Source organism: Conger conger, chromosome 3 (genome assembly GCF_963514075.1).
Source record: "Conger conger chromosome 3, fConCon1.1, whole genome shotgun sequence".
Taxonomy (NCBI): domain Eukaryota; kingdom Metazoa; phylum Chordata; class Actinopteri; order Anguilliformes; family Congridae; genus Conger; species Conger conger.
The window spans coordinates 72352917-72376699 of record NC_083762.1 but is presented as its reverse complement, the minus strand read 5'-3'; the positions used below and the strand labels follow the sequence as shown (position 1 = coordinate 72376699).

Sequence of the window (23783 nt, the reverse complement as noted above, 5' to 3'; positions counted from 1 at the left end):
CAGATAATTATCAAATAGAATAAATCAAACAATGTCATTTTTTAAGTTATACTTTTTAAATAAGGATCAGGAAGACCAGGGAGACAGTGGCCTTAATGATCGTGTCCTGGGGAACATACCGGATGCACAATTAGTTAGTATATTTATATATATTTATATATTTATCGTAAAAAGTATCAATTAAAAAATGACAGATTGTATGATTGATTTTATTTGATTATTATCAGAAATGTAAGCGGTAAAGAAGACCCAAGAATAAAGAGAGAGAGAAAGAGTTTAATAATGGGCTTCACACACGAGATTTGCAACGCATTTGTAATGAAAACATGAAACCTGGCATTACATTCTCTTTATTCATTTTTTTTAAAGGCATTTTCAAAAATTGTGCTTATTTTGTTGGCATACTGGAATGTGGTATCGTTCTGAATGGTGTGACTTTACTCCAAAACCTGTAAAGTTGTCCTGTTGATGTCCAAGGGTTTCAATGTTTACTGCCAGTTTACCAAGGTGAAAATTATACCCTGCAAACAGCCCCACACATACATACTGTACAATATTACTTTCATCTCAGCAAACACATTTTTCATTTTTAAATCCACAATGCAATGTAACTTCATCCTCAATATACCTCCTAAACTCAGGAAAGCAGTGGGCTCATTCCAATGGCTTACTTTTCTTTTCCTTGCTCCTGACCCGGAAATCGATCAACGTCTGCTATCTTTAAGGACATTGCAACCTGTTAAATGTTCCTTCTAGGAGCCAGAAGTAGAAGTCAGGAATTCAGAATTCAGGAAGTCAGAATTTTTCGGAAAGCCTGCCGTATTAACGATCGACCTGTGGATCCACCTCTCCCCGTCTGTAATGCATCTGCCACACCTGTAACTGACGTGGCTTTGTACCGACGTTCGAAGGAGCGAGGACATTCCATTTGTTAAATTCAGGTTTTCCATTTCCCCGTCTTTCTTATTCTTGCCATTTTCCGAGCCGGACCGGCGGAGCGTGGAGTAGAAAAACGGGCAAGAAAAATAAGCGACTGAAATGAAGCCCCCCCATTTGGCTGCAAAAACTCTATCAGGCTTCCTCACCTCTGCCTACGCCACCCTGGACAACGTGACGTGTGGAGGTCTCACCACCTGCTCTCTTACGTTATTTCATCGCCATTATCTTTTTTTAAATGCAGCGGTGGAAAATCACGCGTGGAGGAAACACATGGCCGTATTTTTACTTTCTGACCCCTGAACCTTCCACACTCAACCTTTTTTTAATGAACACCTGTGACAAAGAATTCCGTTGTATTTGCTCACAAGTTGGCCTGGCCAATAATCTGTATATCGGGTTTGTCGCTGTGTCCGGTGACACCGGCTGTCTGAGACGATGGGTCCACAATGGCCTGACAGACGAGGCCATCAGAAGCGGTGGGTAGTTCAGACAGCAGTGGCCACTTCCCTTTTAGATTCCAGGTATTCTGCAATCGAGTTGTGAGTGGATGGGAATATTAAGGAGGAAACGTCCACGCAGGGGTGGACCCGTTTGTGCATTTTCATGGACAAACAGGTGTTTGGAATCGAGCCCCTGGTCCTATAAAGACGAGACAATGAAAAGAGACACAGAATGTGCCATGCACGTTCCACCATCCTCTTTTTACGAGACAGAGCCTTTGCTCAAAAACATCAGATGTGCATCGAGTCCGTACATCTCTCTCCATTCCCTGTCCCTGTCCCTGCCTCCCCCTTCAATCGCTTTCCTACGTCACATGAACCTACGTATATCCGTCTGTCTTTTTCCCCCTCTCTCAGTCACTCTGACACCACCCCTCTTTCGCTCTACCCCCATTACCCTCTTCTCTCCGTCCCTCATCACCACGCTGCGGCTGGGACACGTCGGTGCCCTTTCCAGTCAGCGCCCGTTTCCGAGAGACCACCGCGGGCTCGTTCCGGTCACTTACTGATTCCGGAAATCGAGCGAGGTCCGCCTTCTTTAAGGACATTCCAACCCGTTAAATGTTCCTCGTCGGAGCTAGAAGTACAGGTTAGGAGCTCCCAACCTCGCTTTTGAGCAAGGAAACACAATTGAAATGATCGACCTGTGGATCCACCTCTCCCCATCTGCCACGCGTATGGCACGTCTGTAACTGACGTGGCTTTGAAGGACATTCCATTTGCCTAATTCACGTCTAGACTCTCTCAATGGGTGGAGTCAGGAGTAGGAAAAAAGCGGCCAGGAAAAATAAGTGATTGGAATGGGCCCCTCCTTCGTCCCCATCCCAAGCCACACATACAGACACACTGTACACACTCTTCTTCAACCAGTGCTATGACACGTCCCCATGGCCAATCAGGAAGCCGGGGTTACTCCTCGGCAACGGGACAGGAGCCTCCATGAAGCTCAGTTCACATACACTGACAGTCACCATATGCATCCAGTGTCGCAAAATAAATTATTTAATGCTAAACCCTGTGACAGAGCTGGCTGCACAAGGCAGGATTTACAATCATAGAACTGACATAACGGTCAGACAAAACTAAAACTATCTATAATCACGCCACTGACATAAAACGTTTGACAAACACTCTACAATCACAAAAATCAAGTAACGGTACAACAAGACCCACTTATTTGGCTGTTTGTAGTCTCGGACATTGATGTCCTTGCGGCTTAAGAACCCTGTTTACGCTGGCGCGAGGACCCAAGTTGGGGTCAAAGCCTAGATTCACTCAGGTGTTCTGAAACTAGGTAAGAAAGCAACAGTGACCAGCTAGCAACAGCCCTGGCCCCCTCTTCCATTTCCCTAGCGATGCTAGAGCCAATCGCGCATCGCCTTGAGGGGCTGCTGGTGTTCTGACCAATGGACCAACCTCAGAAAAATCAACAAATCAACAAATCAAAATTTGCTAAAACTTTCAAAGCTAAAATTTCATTTGTAAACAAAACATTTATTTATTTACTAGTTTTTATAATAATCTTTTCAAGAAATATGATCACACTTCCCTGGTGCTCTTTATTCAGGTTTTTTGAATTATTATTATTTTTAAAATATTGTTTTGTTGATACATTAGACTACTTAGGAGAAAGAACTTGTAGTGTGACTAAAGCATGGATCTCAAACTGAAATCCTGAAGGACTGCTGTGTCTGCTGGGTTTTGATGTGTTCCTGCACTTAAGTGCTTAAGTTAAGTCATTGATTGACAAAGGAGTCTGCACACCTTGTTTCCAAGCCTTGGCTACTGATTGAAAGGAGATCACAAAAACCAGAGGCAGAGACAGCAGCCTTCCTGGATTGGAGTTTAAGACCCTGGACGAAGGGAATACTCTTGATGTTAGCTACCCAGCTGGCAATAAACAAGCCAACATAATCCACGACAATATAATGCAAAACTGTAATGATCCAAGGTTCAAAAATAAATTTTATACCTTAAATAGCTGAAAATGATTTAACAGCTCACCCCCAACTGTGCTTGCAACAGAATTTAGCCAAGTCTTCAAGAATCCACTCCAGGCTGCACAAGCCATCTCAAATTTTCATTCAAAGGCGATATTAACTACAGTGATCGCATATGAGAGCACCCTGAGATTTAGTTTGACAGGGTAACAAGAAAACCCTGACAAATGGAGGCTTCCTGGGGACTGGACTAAACAGCATTAAGAAGCCTGACACCTGATCTTCAGGAGCAGGGAACACTGGAAAGTGAGAGGCTGGAGTTCCTCTTATTGCTCAGCGAGCCACAACAACAGAACAGCAATCCCTCTGGCCAACAAAACAGAGGTAATCCAACAACACGAAGATTCATAGCAATAAATACACTGTCAGTGACCAATCTAGATCATTCCATGTTGGAGATTAAATTAAATGAATCGCTTTGTCAAAACTTGGCGTTCCTACAACATGGATGACATTTGATTGCTTCTGGTGTTCCTATAGGCTGGTTGACAAGATTTTACCTGATTAAAAAACTTCAGAAACGGAATAAAAGTTATTCCTTTCGACAGACATATCCAAACAGATATAAATACGATGAAAAAAGGGCTTTCAAAATTATAATGTGCATGCATTCACATTTTGGTCATTAATCTATAACAAAGAGCATCTCTGAAATTTGATGCTGAAAGTGCTCTCACAGATAGGATTTCAGGTTTATAGTGAGATAAATTAAGCCTAATTTTAATTGAAACCCACCCCCAGAGAATACAAAATCTCTGTGAAACAGTGATGGGATGCTGTCAGACATTTCAGTTTCAGACTCTATCTGACTGGTCTGGCTTATCACCCATTAGTCCGGGTTGATTCTGTATCTGGGGAGAACCCTTTCCTAGCTTTAGGTGACTATACAGACTGTGTACCTCGCTACAAAAGAGAGGAGCCCAAAGCAAACGATAGACCCCCATGTTGCTCAGGGAGAGGGGGGCAGTCCATGAGCACATCTGAGCTACACACGTGGCTGTAACTCTCCGTCCTCTATCAATATATTGTCTCCCGGGCAACCAAGCACACAGACAGCATTAGCGTACTGTAAACAAACAAACAAAAAAAAAAAAAAAAAAAAAACCAAGATAAATATTTTGGGGTTCCCAATCGGTCAAAAACAATCCAAATAATATCTCAACCAAATTGACGGCGTTGTAGCGGACTATCTCCACATGACGGCAGCGATGGTCAGGAGTAGGAGGGTGGCTACACAGGCAGTTGGTCGGGAGACCCCTGACTTCACATGGCCACCATGACCCGGGTTGGGCCGGGTCCACTTTGGTCCGGGTCTGTCCCTGATACGGGGTGGCTTGTTTGGACCTGACGGGTTCCGTGGGGGCTTGCCATAGGGTGGAGAGTAAGGCCCGTAGCCTGGCCAATCGTCACTGTACCTCTCTCCTCCCGTCCCACCTCCTGACCCACTGCCTTCCTCACCTGCAAAGGAGAAGATGGGTTTTTCTTTCAGCGAAATGGTAATTCATCATTTTCTCATCTGGACTGATCCACGGTTTGAATCTTGGCCTTCTTGCCTGGGTCTCCATTTGCCTCTTTCTTATGGAAAAATAATAAACACGTGTGTTCCGTGTACTCTATGTGTACATCTGGAATCAATGTTATGACTCATATTTCCAAAAGAGAAACAACAAAATGCTGTCATACGAGGCCTGCATATGTCTGCAGATACGTTTCAATAGACTGTATATAGATAGTGTTAGTGATAGAAAATACATATAGGTAGCTGAACAACCCGTAGTAGATAAGCCAAACAAATAAGTCTAATGCTTTAGTGACAATCCATTCTCAGAGACACCATTTGAGACCCAAAGTATATCATAATGGCTGAAGGTGGAATGTGACCTGCTGCAACCTCAGAAGAACTCAATGGCTGTCAACATACTGTGTGTGTGTGTGTGTGTGTGTGTGTGTGTGTGTGCATGTGTGTAAGTGTGAATATGCATGTCTGTATGTGTGTATATGTATGTGTGTGGTTGTGGGTGTATAAGTGTGTGTATATGTGTATATGTGCATATACAGGTATACCTCGATTTATTAACGTTCTATTTACGAATTTTCACAATAACGAACACGACATTTCAGGGACATTTTTTCATTTAACGAATGGAATGTTCACTTCAACGAAATTTTACATGGAGAAAAACCTTTTTGCGAGCAAAAGTCAGCAGACATTTCAACAGACCCAACTCAATGCTGCCCTCTAGTGCTTTAAATATTTTTTACTGGAATTAAACGTTTTCACTGTCACATCTACAGTAGCCTAATTTGCATTAGCACATTTACCAGTTTAAACTCAAATGGAGGGCGAAGCTCCGGGATTTACTCAATTTAACAGTTACTCCAGCCAAAAAGCGAAATGAATATGAAAATGGAGATTACATTTAAGCATGGAAGAGTAGTAGACTTAATTTACAACGCGAACATTAAATCTGCCCCGTGTATTGATCAACTAGTTCGCTAGGCAAATTTCTACTTTTCAGTCGTTGCGATTGCACTGATCAATTCATTTCTATACAATGACTGGTGGTTGGGAAGAACATCACATTAGCCTACATCCATGCACATTACTGGCCATAGGCACAACGTTGGCAGCCATGTTTTGGTTACAAACTTAAAATGTGTTTTTTAAATTGAGTTACCATTGAAGTTTCAGTCAGTACTTTAATTAAATAACCACGCACTTGTTCCGATGGTTTACCAATAAATGAAAATAGGCCTAAAGATTATTGTTATTACTATTTTTCTTTCTTGTTATCAACTTCTCGGAACGTATCGCTATTAAATCAATGATAAATGCTGTTTGGTTTACGAAATTTCGGTTTGCGAACAGTTTCTCAGGAACGTAAACCCTTTGTAAATGGAGGTATACCCGTACTGTATGTGTGTGCGTGCGTGTGTAGTGTCTGTGTGTTTTACTCACTGTCGATGAAGTCAGTGTCCTGTCCAGTTTGTGCGTGTCTCAGCCTGTTGGTGGCGACGCGGAGCTCCATGATAAGCTGACGAATGCGTACATCTGGTCGGGCAATGTCCACCTCCACCTCCGGATTATTTATCTGGCTGACCAGCCCATCCCCTGTCACATCTGGCAAGTACCTGGCAACACACACACACACACACACACACAAACGTACACACAATAGTGACTGAAGCTGATAAGGATAAACATCTAACAAAACATTCTTGGCTGTTATTGGAGGCAACAGGCTGACTGAGTGGATCCTGCAGTAATGTTACTTCACAACTAGAAGGCAGAAAAGTCCACCAAAGCATGCATACAACACATTGCAATGCCTTAACCAAAGTCTTTGAGGTTTCTGATGTCAAGATGGGATGTGTTTTCGCATTATTTCAAGACCATTGAATACCTTTGTACATTTACATTTACATTTTAGTCATTTGGCAGACGCTTTTAATCCAAAGCGACTTACAAGTGCATAGGTTCTACCATAAGTCAGAGCATCACATCCAGAAACTAGCAAAATACACAGGAAATGCTGTTCTAAACATAGTTGTCATCAGAAGTGCTTTTTTTTTTTTGGGGGGGGGGGGGGGTTAGACAAGGATAGGGATATCAGAAAGGAGGGGCAGGGGAAATCAGGAGGGAGGACTAAGGTAGAGTTTGAAAAGGTGGGTTTTGAGTCTGTGTCGAAATAGGGGGAGGGATTCTGCTGTTCTGACAGTGGTAGGCAAGTCATTCCACCACTGAGGAACCAGAACGGAAAACAGGCGTGAACGTGCAGCTCGACCGCCAGGTGTACGTAGAGAGGGAACCGTAAGGCGACCAGAGCTGGCAGACCGGAGTGGTCTAGCTGGGAAGTAGGGAGTGATCAGGGATTGTATGTAAGGTGGGGCAGTCCCCTTAGCAGCCTGAAATGCCAACACTAGGGCCTTGAAACGGATGAAGCCATGGCTAAACTATGGAGCTAGCTGTTTTTATTCCCTTAAGGTACATGACTGTGACCCGGAAGGTTAGTGGTTTGATTCCCGGTGTAGATCCACAACCTTAATGTTGACCCTTGAGCAAGGCCCTTAAGCCCACATTGCTCCAGGGGGGATTGTCTCCTGCTTAGTCTAATATAGTCTAGTCTAGTCTGTATAACAAGTCTTTACGTTACATGTTATTCAGCTGACGCTTTTATCCAAAGCAACTTACAGTCGATTAGACTAAGCAGGAGACAATCCCCCCTGGAGCAATGTGGGCTTAAGGCCCTTGCTCAAGGGTCAACATTAAGGTTGTGGATCTTATTGTGGCTACACCGGGAATCAAACCACTAACCTTCCGGGTCACAGTCATGTACCTTAAGGGAATAAAAACAGCTAGCTCCAGAGTTTAGCCATGGCTTCATTTGAATGGGTGTAGACAATGTTTAAACATTGTTCAATAGTAAGTGTTAGTTTTGTTAGCAAGTGCTATCAAGTGATCTTGACTATGATGTTCACTGTGAAATGATCTTGCAAGATCTATATTTTTTTGTTGAACAATCCAATCAATTTTCATTCCAATATAAAAACATGACATATCTTTAATTGCAATAAATAATTCAAGTTAGGTTGCTGGATGTCGAAGAATACACATGCAATGGGCCGTAAAAGGCAACTTTAGGAAGCACTCAGCCAGTCAATAGCCATTTATCCTACAAAGTGGAGGAGACACAGCAACTGCTCAGGGAAACCATCAGTCAGCCTGCAAAGCACCAGCCATTCAACAGTGTCTGTCTCCTCAATAAGCTGAAAGACAGAGGGAAAACACCAACTGTATTTCCTCTTCATTTCTGCTCCCCAGCTCCTTCCTCTTTCCCTCTTTTCTCACCTTCCCCTTGTCTGTCCATTCCAGCACCTGTCTTCGTTGGTGAGGTCGGCAGCCATCTTGTCATCGTTACAGATCGTGTAGGGGAGTGACACCCAGAATCCTCTCATGGGCCGTAGGCGCTCCTTCAGGTCCGAAACCTGGGATGATGAGGGTGGGGGGGGGGGGGGGGGTTACAGGACATGGTCACATAACACAACCTCAAAAGTTGTGTTATGTGGCCGTGACATAACACAACCTCAAAATGGCCGCCCTGCGTCCACCCTCACCAGGCGGTCCAAATTAGTCCCGGCGGCCGTGGTGGGCTTCTCCTCGGGGCTGTAGGTACGGAAGGGCCTCCTGTTACCTCCCTGATCCCTGGGCGAGCGCCGAGACCGCCCCGGGGCTGGCCGAGGGCTGCCACAACCCTGGAACACCTGGGACAGGGAGAAACAAAAACAGGGGGCTTACAGTCGACCACCACTTACCAACAAGCCCTCTGCTATTATTTCGCCCACTCCACTATAAGATCTGAGTCACGAAGTGTCTTTTAGAATACTACAGGGATTCCTTCTCAGCCAGTGCCACCAACTTAGTCATGATGAAATAAAAGTGATTGATAGCATCAATTTTATTACTTGTATCATAGAACCAAAGAAAACAAATACAAAATGTAATGTCCCTGCTCCTTCAAACGTGAATTCGAAGCCACGTCAGTTACAGACGTGGCAGACGGGGAGGGGCAGATCCACAGGTCTGGCTTTCCAGGCTTTCTTGCTCAAAGGAAAGATTGGGAGTTCCTAACTTCTACTTCCAGCTCCTAGGAGGAACATTTAAAGGGTTGGAATGTCCTTAAAGATGGCTCGATCGATTTCCAGGTCAGGAGCAAGGAAAGGAAAAGGTAGAGAAAAATAAGCAAAGGGAATGAGCCCAATGTCCCTCTTACTCCTCCATTGTTCCTTTCACCGTCTCTCTCTCTCTCTCTCTCTCTCTCTCTCCCCCCCTCACCTTGGTGGAGGTGCTGACACTGTTCTCCTGCATGTGCATAATGGCCTCAGACACCTTCACCGAGATGGAGTCGGCCGCCAGCTCCATGTTAAACGGGCCCTCCAGCTTCTCCGACACCTGCATCAGAGCGTCTGAGTGAGACGGACAGACAGACACAGACAGACAGATCCATTAAACCGGGGGTGGGCAGTCCCAGTCCGTATGCAGGTCGTTGTTTCCACCAACTAACCTGGCTAAATGAGCTGTAAACTGTAACAGGAACAGTCTTCTGCTTCATGCACATCAAGAAATGTAGTGATGGTGTAAATGGTAGGGGTAATTAAGCAATTAAGGCCAGAAGTTGGTATGAAATCCAGAAACGGATTTGGCCGTCTGCTTTTAAACCCCCGCTTCAAGACTACTAATGCACCGAAATTGACTTCTTGCTTAAAGGTCCCACGTGCGGACGCAGACAAGCCGCCAACCCCCACAGTCCCGCCCACCCCCCGCGTCTCTCACCAATGAAGTTGTTCCACTCGGTGTCCAGGTCGGCATGATTGGCCAGGCAGCCCTTCATCACGTTGAGGCAGAAGGCGCGGCAGGGCCGCAGGGAGGGCGTGCCACGGCACAAAGGGCAGTACCACTGCCGCATCAGCGCCCGAACGCACTCCCCCCCCGCACTCAGCTGCAGGACCGCAGGGAGAGACCAGGGTGAGGGGAGAACAAAACCACTCACACACACGGAAAAGAGATGCATGAGAGAGAGAGAGAGAGAGAGAGAGAGAGAGGGGACAGCGTGAGGGGGGGGGTGTGAAAAGAGGGAGAGAAAGAGAGGACCGTACAGGAACAAGTGGAGAGATGAGGATAAACACAAGAGACACAAAGGGAAAAGGGGGTGTCAGAAAGCACCCTCCCCACTCTCTCACACACACACACACACACACACACACACTCTCACTTAGTCTCACACACACTCTCACACTCAGTCTCACACACACACTCTCACTCACACACACACACACTCACACTCAGTCTCACACACACACTCTCACACACACACACACACCCACACTCAGTCTCACACACGCACTCTCACACACTCACACTCACACAAGCACACACACACACTCAGTCTCACACACACACAGACACACACTCACACTCAGTCTCACACACACACACACACACACACACAGTCTCACACACACACTCACACACACACACTCACACTCACACTCAGTCTCTCACACACACAGACACTCAGTCTCACACACACACACTCACACAAGCACACACACCCACTCACACACTCACACACACTCACACTCACACTCACACAGTCTCACACACTCACACAAGCACACACACACAAGCACACACACACACACACACTCAGTCTCACACACACACACTCAGTCTCTCACACACACAAACACACACACTCAGTCTCTCTCACACACACAAACACACACACACACACTCACCTTGGCTGCCTTGCTGACGATGTCCCGACCGGTGGCCAGACCCTGGACCAATGCTCTGGAGGCGATGAAAGCCCTCGACACCTTAAAGTCAGAGATACACACTCAGTTCTGCTTCAATTCACAGTTCAATAAACCGGTATGGGCAATAAATGTCACCTACATAGGCCTGTAGTTAGATCTACTGTATACGTGTAGTCAACCCCACCTGAGCGTGCTACGTGCCTCACTAGCACAGGTGACCCGTCTCACCTGTATGCGCAGCTTGGCTCACTAGCAAAGGTGACCCGTCTCACCTGTATGCGCAGCTGGGCTCACTAGCAAAGGTGACCCGTCTCACCTGTATGCGCAGCTTGCGAGGCAGATCCCCGAACGGCTGCAGTTGCTCCGCGTGTTTGCTGACACACTCCAGATACTCCTCGCTGAACTGGTACTGGGGGTTCACCAGCGAGAATACCCTCTCCACCAAGCGAGACCAGAACTCTGCCAGGACCTCCCCCAAGCTCACGTTACCCCCTACAGGCGCAAAGACGGAAGGGTAGTCAGCAAAGTTCAACGTGCCATACAGCGTTTATGTTGTAGAAAGCCTGCATGTATCAACCAATCTACATACATACCAGGACGCTGTATGTCTGAGAAACGACAGCTGAACACAGGGCTGTAACGACCATTGAGGACACATGTCCTCTGTATTTTCCTTGTGATTTTTTTCAGTTGCAATTAATTCAGGAATGAGAATATTTTCTCAGATATAAGCTTATGTACAGCACTTACACCCTAAAATGCATGCTCAAAAATGAACTAATTAAAGGGAGAAACCTCTCACCCCAAAAAAGTCTCGACCAGTTTTTTAGGTTCTGGTTACACCCCTGGCTGAAACATAACCAGAGAGAGGGTCTATCATTGACTCAAAATAGGTTTTAGTTCTACATTTCTCGAGCCAAGGGCCAAGTTACAGTTTGAACAGGGTGAGTTTTCAGTCTGCAGAAAAAGATGAACAGTGACTCAGCCTTCCTGTCTGTTGTGGGGAGTCCTTTTCCCACCCCTGGGGGGCCCAAAATGTAGAAATCATGTGACCAAGTTTTTCAGAAAGTGTTGGCAGCCAGAGTCAATGGTAGGGGTGTTTTCTCAAAACATTCCAAGTGGACTAGAAAGGTTAAAGTAAACGTTTCCAGGATGTACATTTTCCAATATCCTGCATATTGTCCTTGAACATTATGTTTTAAGTTAGAAGGAAAATTGCAGGAATGGACTTGTTTGGTCATGTTACCGTCGTCTGTACTTAACCCCTCAACCGATTGGGAGTCTAACCAGCATCTTCCCCATTATCCTGTAAACATTTTTTCTTAGCTGAGCAAGTGTAATTTGAATTCCAGGGAGGACAAACTAACCGGTGTAGTAGCGCCGCAGATCGACGAACAGGTCCTGGAAGACACGCGCGTTCTGAGTGTATAGTTTGCCGTACGTCTTGGTGAACATCTGATTCATTGACTTCTCTGCCAGTTCAATCAACTCACGGAAGAATTCTGAGAAGGGAGAGGGGAATGGACAATTGATATGTATGATATGTAACTGTAATATAACATTACATTATTATTATTATTATTTTTGTTATTATACAGTTCAATGGGAGGAACTGAGGCAACATCTGGACTCAAGATTCAGTTCAATTCAGATCCTGCAGGGGGCGCCAAACAACTGCTTCCAATACAGGTTTACTGTAGCTTTTTTAACTAAACATCTGAAAACTTTAAACAATGATTAAAAAACATCTTAATGTTGTTGGCAAGATTATTAACATGTAGAACTGCTCTATCAATTGGTCACTGTACTCTGTACACCATGGCATGTTGTGATTACTCAAAGTCCAGAACACCTGAATCTGTCAGACGCACTATTAATCAAGAATGAGAAGAATCATATTCATGGTAAACTGGACAACGGTGTGGCAAGTTCAAATAAGGGCAGCCCAATATTTCTTCCAGCACTCACCATCAAATTTGCGATGCCTTTGGGTGAAGGTGGTGAGCAGGAACTGGCTTGTGTCATCGATAGCTGACAGGAAGTCCACCTCGCTCTTGCGGGCCAGTGCTTCTTCCATCACACTGGAGCAGCAGGTATAATCCTGGGGACACAGCCGCAAGTGCTCACCTAGGCCGATTATGGAGGGGCAGAGGGTCAGCCAATAAAAAAGAGACAGGATTGTCCCTTTAACCAATCAGATCAATCCCTTTGACCATCATAACAAAAATTTGAATCGCTTTTAACTGAACACAAACTGTATTGGGCAGTCTATAGCCTATAATGGCTAAGTTGTTTGACTGGGACCCGGAAGGATGGTAGTTCAAGCCCCGGCATAGCCATAGTTGTTGGGCCCTTGAGCAAGGCCCTTAACCCTGCATTGTTCCTGGGGTGATTGGCCCCTGCCATGTTTAATCAACTGTAAGTTGCTTTGGATAAAAGCTCCAGCTAAATAACTGTAATGAAGAAAATGTCATTCTTTTGTTCTCAATGTACTGCATTTCAACGTTCATCTCCACCCTTCTTGATTTGCCTTCTCTTTGTCCTCCCGTCTCTCTCCATTTCCATTTTTTAAACTCCCTCTTATCATCCCTCTCTCTCCCTGCCATCTGCTCCCATGACCCACGGGACAGTGCCAAGACTCAGGCCATGATTACCAGCAGCCTAAACACACACGCGCAAGGAGACACATACACACTCTTCTCTCATTCTCATTCTCATACTCTCTTTCTCTTTCTCTCTCTCTCTCTCTCTCTCTCTCACACACACACAGTGACAATCTTCTGTAAAAGTGCTATACAAAAAAAATTAATTGAATTGAATGCACACAAGCGTACGTATGTACGGACACAGTTCTAATGCTGAGAGTCACTCACTGCACAGAGATTGGACTGGCAGTCATTCAATGCACAGGCAAACAGAGCTATAACAACGACTTGTACAGCTCTGATACAGTGCTAATACTGACAACCGGCACACAAGGGAATATCACCGACACAGCGTTCCATTCCTCTACATAGAAGGACGGATATATTTCTGACATATAGTAGTCTAGCTGTACAGACAGATGGAGAACTATTGCAGACACTGTCAAGATGGGCAGGGGTTTGCACAAACATGTATTTCACCTGCGTAAACACCATGACAAATATGAAGTACCCACAATGTACTTACTATATTAATCTTTATAAAACACCAACTCCCCATTACTGACAGTGTACACAAACTGTAACCTGCAGTGATCAAGATGACCTCTTTGTGAATCACACCTAATCAATACTCACGAGTGGGATGCTAGATGCTAGGCTGGGCTTTGTTACTGGGTGAACATGTACCAGACAGACAGACAAACCAGTAGCATCCATGCGTCACAAAGACAACACCTACAAATCTCCTCTTTGCTTTGTTCAACTCTCGACAGTCTATCTCCCTCTTTCTGACACTGCCTTTCTATCTCATACATTGGTCCTGTTATATTATTATATATAATTATTTCCAGGTACAGTCTAATGTCTGCAAACGTTTTCACAAATAATTTCGTTTGTTGGGAGTCTAAATGCCACACTCCGCAAAAAAAACTTACCTGAGATCTGCGTCAGCGGGGCTGTGTTAAGGTTGTACCCCTTTTCTGCGTATACCTGTCGACTCTCAGTGCAACTTCGACCCGCCGTTGCCGGCCGCCAAGTCACTCCCAGAGCAGCCAGCGCGCATAACAACGCCAGTGGGTACTGGCCAGGACATTGTCGGGAAAACATCCTCGCCACAGAAGTTAATAGCTGCAAAGAACCCAACGCCACTACCGCTGTCGGATGCTTGAGACACTAAAGCGAATCGCTGAATAAATTAAATCAATTATGCAAGCATTACACGCGTGCGAAAGCGAAATAAAGAGCAATACAGATATAAAGGCAAGTTGCGTATTTCCAGGACATACAAAAAAACGTTCCTCAATGCAAAACAAATTCTTCTTTTAACCTCTTACTTCCGTGTGCTGTGCACAGACGATGCCTCTCGTTTATATGCTCAGCATCATTATTTCGGTCGGTGTGAAATACTAGCCTATCTGCGCGAAGCTGTGGCTGAGTTCCCTGCTAGCTTCTTTGTTGCAGATCCGTGCATGAGCGTGAATGAATGGGACAGTCTCAGGTCTGAATATGATTTGGCAGCCGCCGTCGGCCCCCACTGTCTCGCGATCTGCCTCGGAACAATGAGCTCTGCAGCACGAGGACCGTGAGGGGCTTTAGGTGTAGGAGTGGAAGTGAGGGGGGTCCTCCGGGTCCTAAATTCGCAGCGGTTCTTAGCTTGACCCAGACAAAAAAAAAATTTTTTAACACCAATGCGCTACACATCGCCCCGCGATCAACGCCCCACATAATCTCCTCATTTCCCATGTTATACACTGAATGGGACTGTTCATTCAGCCTACGGTGACGCCGAATCAAATATATTTGTACTTATGAATATTATAAACATGTTAAAAGGTAATGCCGACACAATGACACGTGCAATAAATTATAATTCTTGCATTATTCATGCTGTAATTTGCATCGGCCTCGCTCCTGTTAACTGCCGGTGAAACTGATGGTTTTGGCCTTGAGATGTGCATTTGTGCCATGTGTCTGTGACCAGGCAGTTCGTTGTTATACAAAACGTTAGGAATAATGCATTTACGCACAGTGTATGGTTAAGTGTGCAATTGGAATTGGTTTCAATTAACATTGATGTGTGCGATTTGCTACTATGGTCATCCATTCATTCGTTTGCAGAAAACAGTGGAATGCCTTGTCCATTAACCTCTGATGACTGGGTGTAGCTATAGCCTAGGCTACTGAAGCCATTTAGATAAAGGGCAACGTTGATTCGGGATTGCTGCCTTTGACACAGCACTCGACACAGGACGCAAAACATTACATTGCACAGATGAAATATATGGATCGTTGGTCCAGCAAGAAAGCGTATCATATTGGCACACTTTTTTCAGTTGGGCGAATGGACAGGCATTTAATGAACATATATAACGTAGCGAACATGTGAACATATAACGAATAGTCAGCGTATACTATGGGGTCTAAAATGAGCCTCTCTGTTCCTCGTTTACCTCATTTAGATTCTAAATTCACTAACTGGTCCAGTGTGCGCGTATCATCCCTCGCTCCCGCGCCTGCGAAACAGCTGTCACGCTCCTCAGATGTCCCCAGGGTGTTCCGTGTCGGATCAGCATTCCGCTCCAGCATCGATCTGGGCGGGGAGGACGAGTAGTGTAGGGATAGGGTAGACCCGGTTGGGGGTCAGTAAGTGCAAAAGCCAAGAAAAAGCAATTAACTGCTGCTTTGTAACCATTTTAAATTAGTCACGTAAAAAGAAAAAAAATCAAGAAAACATCAAAAGACAAGCGCAACACTTGCATTAGATAATTCAGCAGTTCAATCAGCTTGATTAGCCTTCCTAACTAGACGTGAGTCTGCTCATAAATATGTAAATTTGACAAATGTAATTTGTGTAATTCAGCATTTTGCAGTTATGATAATACACGTTTTCAAACAAACTGATTTAATCCCAAATAATGTGCATCGTATCACAGCTTTTTTAGAAGTATTAATGCAAAATATAATTCCGTCACAGAGATCATTAAAAAATGAATTTGATTTGAAACCACGAAACGAGATGTACCGATCTCGTTACTACCAGAAGCAACGACGAGTAGCCAATCAACGCCCAATCCGCAGTAATTAAGCCAATCGTTGTTGCGATTAAATCCTGCAGACAACCAATCAGCATGGGAAATTGTTATTTCTTTTCGCGCCTTGCTATTTTTCCTCTTCATCAACTCCAAATCTGAATATATTAAAATTGAAGCCGATCAATATTTCGACAGGACGTTTAGACAGGAGATATTTTGACAGGAAGCTTTGTGAACAAACATATAGCTAACTTAAGTGTAAAGAAGGAAGGATTTGGGTAGCTAGTGTTAATCGGTAAATTACCAGGCCGTAGTTTGGATTCTTCATTTGTTGGCTAAGGTAACGTTAACGTAGATCGTGCTAACGATAGCAATGCAATGCTATTTGCCAATGCTTAACATGACCTATTTAATTAGCTAATTGGACTAGCTGTGGAAATTAATATCAAAGTCAGATTTAGATTAAAGTTATTTGATGTCTACTTGCTAGCAAATTACCTTGCACTTTGTGAACTTAGCAGGGAACATGAAATGCAAATTTTCTTTCTCATCAGCTAGCCAGCTTACGTGAGATAAAACAATAACTAAGGTAGCTAAATTGGATGGTAACTAACGTTAGTTAGCTAACCATTTGAGTGTATTTTAGGTACTGGTTCTTTAAGTCAGATGTGCTTTATGTTATCAAATCTTAGCTATCCCTGTGATCCAGGACATTTAAAAATATATATAGTTTACTGTTTTCAGTCAGTTATGCAATATCAGACAGCACAACGAACCCAAAGATTTGGACTTGCATTTCAGTGTGATAACGTTAACTTTGAACGTTGAAAACGTTGAAAGGCACATTAATCTCAGTTAGCAAGGTACAACAAGGAACATCCACCACTAGTCATGTAATCAATCTGCTTTCATTTACCTTAGAGACAATCTGAGTTAAAAAACAAAAATGGACGAATCAGAGGAGAGAGACTTTGACAGGTAAGTTAAGGAAGGAAGCATCATTTATTATGTAGGGGAGAGTGGGGTAAATTGTCACATGGTTTATTATATTACATTACATTACATTACATTATTGGCACTTGGCAGACACTCTTATCCAGAGCAACGTGGTGTACATTCCTCCAAAACTAGAAGCACTACCTCAAAAGTTGAATAGCTATTTTGTGTGACTTCATGTTCTGCAGGCAAGTGCTGGGGCAGCCTGTAACCTGTAACCTAAGGTACATGACGGTGATACCAGCAATTGCGCTTGGGGGTCAAAGCACCTCGCTGGTCCTTTGATGAAGTTATAGGCTATTTGGTTTTGAATTTTATTGTGTTTTTATTTGTTGAATAATCCAATGTGACAACGTACCCCACATAGTGTGACACCTGAGTACTCTGTAACTCGGTACTGAAATAAGATGTGAAGATGTAACAAATACAAAATATGCGTTTGTATGGTATGGTATGGCATTTATTCAATTGTGATGTACTGTGCCCAAGAAATGTAAGAAAAAAAACGTAACTTTCAAAATTTCATGTTTTCCATAATCACGATGAATGAAGTAACTCTTAACTCGAAAAGTGTGACCATATGCCCCACTCTCTCCCCTATTTGGAGTGTGGGCTGATTACAACCGACGCATCTCAATACTGATTGATGATTGGCTAATTCATACATGTTTTTTTTCCCCTGGACTTTGGCTTCCTCCGTCCCTTTGTTTTGGCGGTTGTGGCAGTTTGGAGGAGTTTGACGATTCCGATTCGGGCAGCGACTTTGAAGCCCAGCTGAAGTCCGGGAAGAGGAGGCCTCTGAGAATGCCTGCAGGAATCCCGGTGGGTGGTTGTTCCTGGCTGTGTGCAAGTATCGCACACACTGGCTAAAAACCCATCCGCACCAAGAACAATGACCATAAATATGTCATTTCAAAAACCGTTTTAACTGAGTTCACACCACGACTGTAACGAGAACGATATCGTTGGGATCACTTTCAGAGCGATTCTTTTGAACGGTAAAACAGCCGATCAAAATCTGATTTAAATATGAATCGAATTTACAGGGCGTCATAATGGCACATAACATAGCCGAGAGACTATTGACAGAACGTCATCGTTCAGCGGTGTGGATCGTTACGGTAATGGTTGTCGCTGCAGTTGTTTGTGTGGGCGGGGCTTTACCCCGCCGCCTGCTGGTAGGCTGACGCTGTTGTCCTTCAGGTTCGCAAGCGGCCGCAGCGTAGCTCAGCGGCCTCCCGCCCTGCGCCCGCCCCCCTGGCAGCATCTCCCGAAACGACGTCGTCCCCGGCCCGCCCCCCCCAGAGCCCTCCACGGGAGGCCCCTCCCGGCTGCTCGCCAGGCGGGAGCCAGCCCACCGCAGGCCAACTGTACGAGGCGGTGCTGGGCGGCAAGAGCGCCACTGTGGTGAGAGGGGATAGCGTGCAATAGACATGCAAGAGATAGACGAGACTAACCCTTAAAGGTTACAATAGGTCATTTTTTACTTCCAGCGGTGAAGAGAGAAATAGCAGCAACAAACGCCTTCAAACCACAACACTGTTTATCCCTCCCCCTTCTCTGTGAACGCGCTGACGTTGGAAACACCATTGGCTGTGGCAATTTTCAACCAATGAGCTTGAATTATTGTATGGCTATGCGATGTTTTGGTGCAGAGTGCCGGCCCGTCAGCTGCTTGTTGAGAGGATAGCATGCAGTGAGAGAAAGGAGAGATGTTTCAACATCTTGAAGCTGCTCCATTGAAATCCCATGGGGTTTTGGGTTTGGTTGAAAAATTTTAGCAGTTTTAATAGGGGCTCAAAACAATAGTATTTCAGTCATTTTGGTTGGTGGAAAAGGTATGAGGTGAGAAATGGATTGAGAGGGGAAAGGAGGGGGCCAAGAACGAAGGGGGATAGTGTGCAGTCCTGTCCCTCCTGTCTTAATGAAAGCATGACCTCCATTGCTGGTTCCTGATTGGCTGTTAACCCCCCATTTCCATCCCAGACCGTGGTCGACGAGTGGCTAGACAGCTACAAGCAAGAGAAGGAGGCGGGGCTTCTGGAGCTCATCAACTTCATTGTGCAGTGCTGTGGCTGCAGAGGTCAGAGGTCAGGGGTCGTCTGAGGAGGAGGAGGGGGGCGGGCTATCGGAGGTTAAGGCCACGGGTCACGCATGACTCTCCCTGGCCTGATTGCACGCTGCTGTCAGCGCTGGGCCAGTCCCCAGTGCCAATCGATCCCTGGGACTGCAAGGAGCAGCTGTGTCTGTTCCTGCAGAGTGGGATTACAAGAAGCTGCATGCAGTCCTTTGGGGCGATTCCATGGTAACTGACATTACAACTGCAGGACATTTGAGTGGTAAAGGTACATAAGAGACTTACATATGCTTTTATAACCCTCAGGAGGAAATAACTCCCATCATCCTCTACTATGTAGCTGTATTGGGCTTTACCACCCAAATATCCAGCAGTTGTAATGTTGCTTACCATGGAATTGCCCTTTGGGTTTAAACCTGACACAGTGCTACGAGGAAACTCGGGGAAAGTATTGCGGTGTGAAAAATCTACAGTGCGGTCCATAAGTATTTGAACAGTAACACAATTTTAAAGGACTGTAATTCCTACACGGTCAACTCCATATGGATGCAAGTACCTTCCAATTAAGGTTAACAGTCCGCACTTTAAAGCTGGCTGCATGAACTTTAATTACATCAATATGAAATGAACGGTGTAGGATAAATAGATATTTCTTTATTGATCCCCAGGGGGGAAATTCATGTGACACAACAGCATAGTATATCCCTGTGCAATAGCCTTACTTATTTTTACTCTCAGATATACACACCACACACAGGCTACGCAGTACCAGATAAGATATCCTAGCGCTTAGGGGTAGAGCCATAACAGTGTGTCTTGATGCGCTTGCCATTTAGGTGTGTTTGTGTCTGTTTGTGCATTTCATGCTTCACTCCTTTTGAGGTGTGTACGACTGTTTTTTAGGGGTGGTGAGCAGGGACATGTTCGATAGAATGCAGAATGCTGAGATCATCAGCATATTGACCAAAGAGTTTAATGAGGTGAGGGTATATGTGAGTGTGCGGGGGGGGGGTGTGTGTGTCTCTGCGTCTGGATACATGTTGCATTGGATTGTATTTAAGGGGTTTTCTGTTCGTAGGTGGAATACATAGATTATATAAAAGTATTCTGGACAAACACTACGTATAATTGTAAAGAGTTCACAATACATAAAAAGCCAAAAGATTCCAAGCCCCGAACAGGTGCTAGTAACACATGTAAAGCAAGTTAATTTAGCTGATGCTAGCTAGCTGGCTAATAATGAAAATCGGTTGTGCTATACATTATCCAGATTCCTGGTCAATCCTAGGTAGACCGCCTGGACCCAATAATAGATGATTAATTAGCTAGCAGATCACAGATCATGCGGACATGGTTCCTGGCTTTAAACTGGAAGGTACCTTGGCTGTAGGTACTGTGTATTTTGTGTGCTGGGGAAGACACCGTCGTGGGACAGAGATTTTTTTCTTCTATTATTTGTTTGTTTTTCTTCTAACCCACATCCATATGATGCTCAGATCACACCTGTCCTCTCACACGTAAGGGACGGACTGATCGACCTTTCATTCGTCAGCAAATCAGTTTCCGTACTCCAGCCGTGTTACCTGTGCTCTTCGTGACGTCAGGGCCGCTGTCTCTCGCTCTTCTCTCCTCGCTGCCCCAGGACTCGGTGAAGTACCCGCTGTCGTCCGCGGGAACGCAGTGGCGGCGCTTTCGGGCCGGCCTGTGCCAGTTTGTGAGCGTGCTGGTCCGCCGCTGTCAGAACAGCCTGCTCTATGACGAGTACCTCTTCTCCTCCCTGCTGGCCCTGCTCACCGGCCTGTCCGACTCCCAGGTCCGAGCCTTCCGCCACACCAGCACCTTCATCGGTAAGGCCCAGGCAGGGGGAGAGGGGATACTGGGCCAGGCTGGGGGAGAGGGGTCACTGGGACTGGCTGGGGGAGAGGGGTCACTGGGACTGGCTGGGGGAGAGGGGTCGCTGGGACTGGCTGGGGGAGAGGGGTCACTGGGCCAGGCTGGGGGAGAGGGGTCACTGGGCCAGGCTGGGGGAAAGGGGTCACTGGGACTGGCTGGGGGAGAGGGGTCACTGGCCCAGTTAGAGAGAGAGGGGTCACTGGGACTGGCTGGGGGAGAGGGGTTGCTGGGCCAGGGAGAGAGAGAGGAGTACTGGGCCAGGCTGGGGGAGAGGGGTCACTGGGCCAGGTAGAGAGAGAAGGGTACTGGGCCAGGTAGGGGGAGAGGGGTCACTGGGCCAGGTAGGGGGAGAGGGGTCACTGGGACTGGCTGGGGGAGAGGGGTCACTGGGCCAGGCTGGGGGAAAGGGGTCGCTGGGTGTGTAAGTCTTTCCAGCGACAGCCGTGGCTGGAGGCAGTATGTCCGTCCGTTGTTGTCTGTCCGTCCGTCCGTCCGTCCATCTGTCCGTCCCATTCTTGTGAAAGCGATATCTCAACAACGCCTTGAGGGAATTTCTTCAAATTTGGCACAAACGTCTACTTGGACTCAAAGATGAACAGATTAGATTTTAGTGGTCAAAGGTCAAGGTCACTGTGACCTCACATCATTCTCGTGAATGTGATATTGTGTTCAACATTTAGGTTTACATTATAGGTAACACAAATGACAAAGAAACAACACATTACTTCTTTGATGAAATGAGTAAAAAATAATACAAATACATTAAGCTCTACTTCTGGATTCATCAAGTTGAGAAGTCAGTTATTGCTGGACAGGCAGGGATGTAACCTTGACAACCGTGAGGCGGTTATTTCGCTCAGTTTGGCTTCAGTTCAGTGGTCGTAATGAAGCTTCCTCAGCACACACTCCTGCACGCACTCCATGATCTCTCCAGAGGTTTATTGTCCATGCCGGGTCAGGTTACGACCCCCGGGAACTGGGCTGTGTGCATGGTGAGCGATAGAATCCTCACTGCCCCTGTCACAGAAACTGCTCCAGTAACGTGCACTGTCCGTGGAGCCGCTGTGCAGACATGCACGTGTGCGTGCTTCTCAGTGCTGAAGCTCATGTACGCGTGTTGTGTGTGTGTGTTTCTCAGTGCCAATGCTGGTGGGTGTGTGTTTCCTAGTGCTGAGGCCGATGTATGTTTTGCAGATTTGAAGCTGACGTGTGTGTTTCTCAATTCTGAAGCTGATGGGTGTGTGCTCCATCGTATATCCCTGTGCAATAGCCTTGCTGAAGCTGATGAGAACATGACTGTGACTGTGACTCAGTGATGAAGCTGATGAGAACATGACTGTGACCGTGTTTGTCAGTGATGAAGCTGATGAGAACATGACTGTGACCGTGTTTGTCAGCGATGAAGCTGATGAGAACATGACTGTGACTGCGTTTGTCAGCGATGAAGCTGATGAGAACATGACTGTGACCGTGTTTGTCAGCGATGAAGCTGATGAGAACATGACTGTGACCGTGTGTGTCAGCGATGAAGCTGATGAGAACATGACTGTGACTGTGTTTGTCAGCGATGAAGCTGATGAGAACATGACTGTGACTCAGTGATGAAGCTGATGAGAACATGACTGTGACTGTGACTCAGCGATGAAGCTGATGAGAACATGACTGTGACCGTGTTTGTCAGCGATGAAGCTGATGAGAACATGACTGTGACCGTGTTTGTCAGCGATGAAGCTGATGACGGCCGTGGTGGAGGTGGCGGTGGTGGTGTTCACTCAGACTGAGACGATCCAGCGACGCTACGAACTGGAGCGGGACAAAAGGGCGGAGAGCCGGGCCCAGGAGCGTCTGGAGGAGCTGCAGGCCACGCTCAGAGAGGTAAGAGCCCGCAGCGTAGCGGTCGAGGCACGTGAGCCGCAAGGTGGGTGGTTCGATCCCCGTCGTAGCCACGATAAGATCTGCGCAGCTGTTGAGCCCTTGAGGAAAGGCTCTTAACCCCACGTTGCTCCAGGGGAGGATGGTCTCCTGCTTTGTTTAGTTAACTGTGAGTCGCTTTGGATAAAAGCATCAGCTAAACAACTGTAATGTAAAAATATCCCCCTTTGCAGAGCTTGTATACACCTAGCACAGAAGGGGCAGGTTCACTGACGCATTATGAACATTTACAACAGACGTGCCATTCATCCGATACTACAGACGCCGCATAGGAGTTACATGTCACTGACACAGAAGTTATGGACCGAGTATTGAAGTACGGACGACGGGGTAACACCCACAGAGCTTAGGAATTGTGGTATATCAGGTCCGTTCCCGCTGGGCAATAACGCGCCCGAAGCATCCTCGATGAACACATCCTGGCATTTTATCCGCTCTTGTTTTATTGTGTG

The 23783-nt window shown here is 45.9% G+C and overlaps 2 protein-coding genes and 1 long non-coding RNA gene across 3 annotated transcripts in view; 2 read left to right on the top strand and 1 right to left on the bottom strand.

Moving 5' to 3' along the window:
* Positions 1 to 4625: 4625 nt before the first annotated feature.
* On the bottom strand, positions 4626 to 14508 carry gpc2 (glypican 2). The gene is made up of 11 exons (XM_061234035.1): positions 14337 to 14508; positions 12725 to 12883; positions 12124 to 12258; positions 11073 to 11248; positions 10736 to 10816; positions 9771 to 9936; positions 9273 to 9403; positions 8555 to 8701; positions 8289 to 8425; positions 6399 to 6571; positions 4626 to 4897 (listed from the first exon to the last, which is right to left on the bottom strand). The coding sequence occupies exons 1-11, from the start codon at positions 14506 to 14508 to the stop codon at positions 4626 to 4628; spliced, it is 1749 nt and encodes a 582-aa protein (XP_061090019.1).
* A 2109-nt stretch (positions 14509 to 16617) lies between these two features.
* Positions 16618 to 18253, top strand: LOC133123959 (uncharacterized). The gene is made up of 3 exons (XR_009708275.1): positions 16618 to 16773; positions 17355 to 17411; positions 18155 to 18253. It is a non-coding gene; the product is annotated as an uncharacterized LOC133123959 (long non-coding RNA).
* Positions 18254 to 18484: 231 nt separating this feature from the next.
* Positions 18485 to 23783, top strand: part of LOC133123563 (cohesin subunit SA-1) — a 24075-nt gene continuing 18776 nt past the window's right edge. The window contains exons 1-6 of the mRNA XM_061234034.1: positions 18485 to 18550; positions 18633 to 18836; positions 19416 to 19512; positions 20410 to 20486; positions 21149 to 21353; positions 23123 to 23274. Coding sequence (XP_061090018.1) covers positions 18485 to 18550; positions 18633 to 18836; positions 19416 to 19512; positions 20410 to 20486; positions 21149 to 21353; positions 23123 to 23274 — 801 coding nt within the window. The remainder of the gene's footprint in view (positions 18551 to 18632; positions 18837 to 19415; positions 19513 to 20409; positions 20487 to 21148; positions 21354 to 23122; positions 23275 to 23783) is intronic.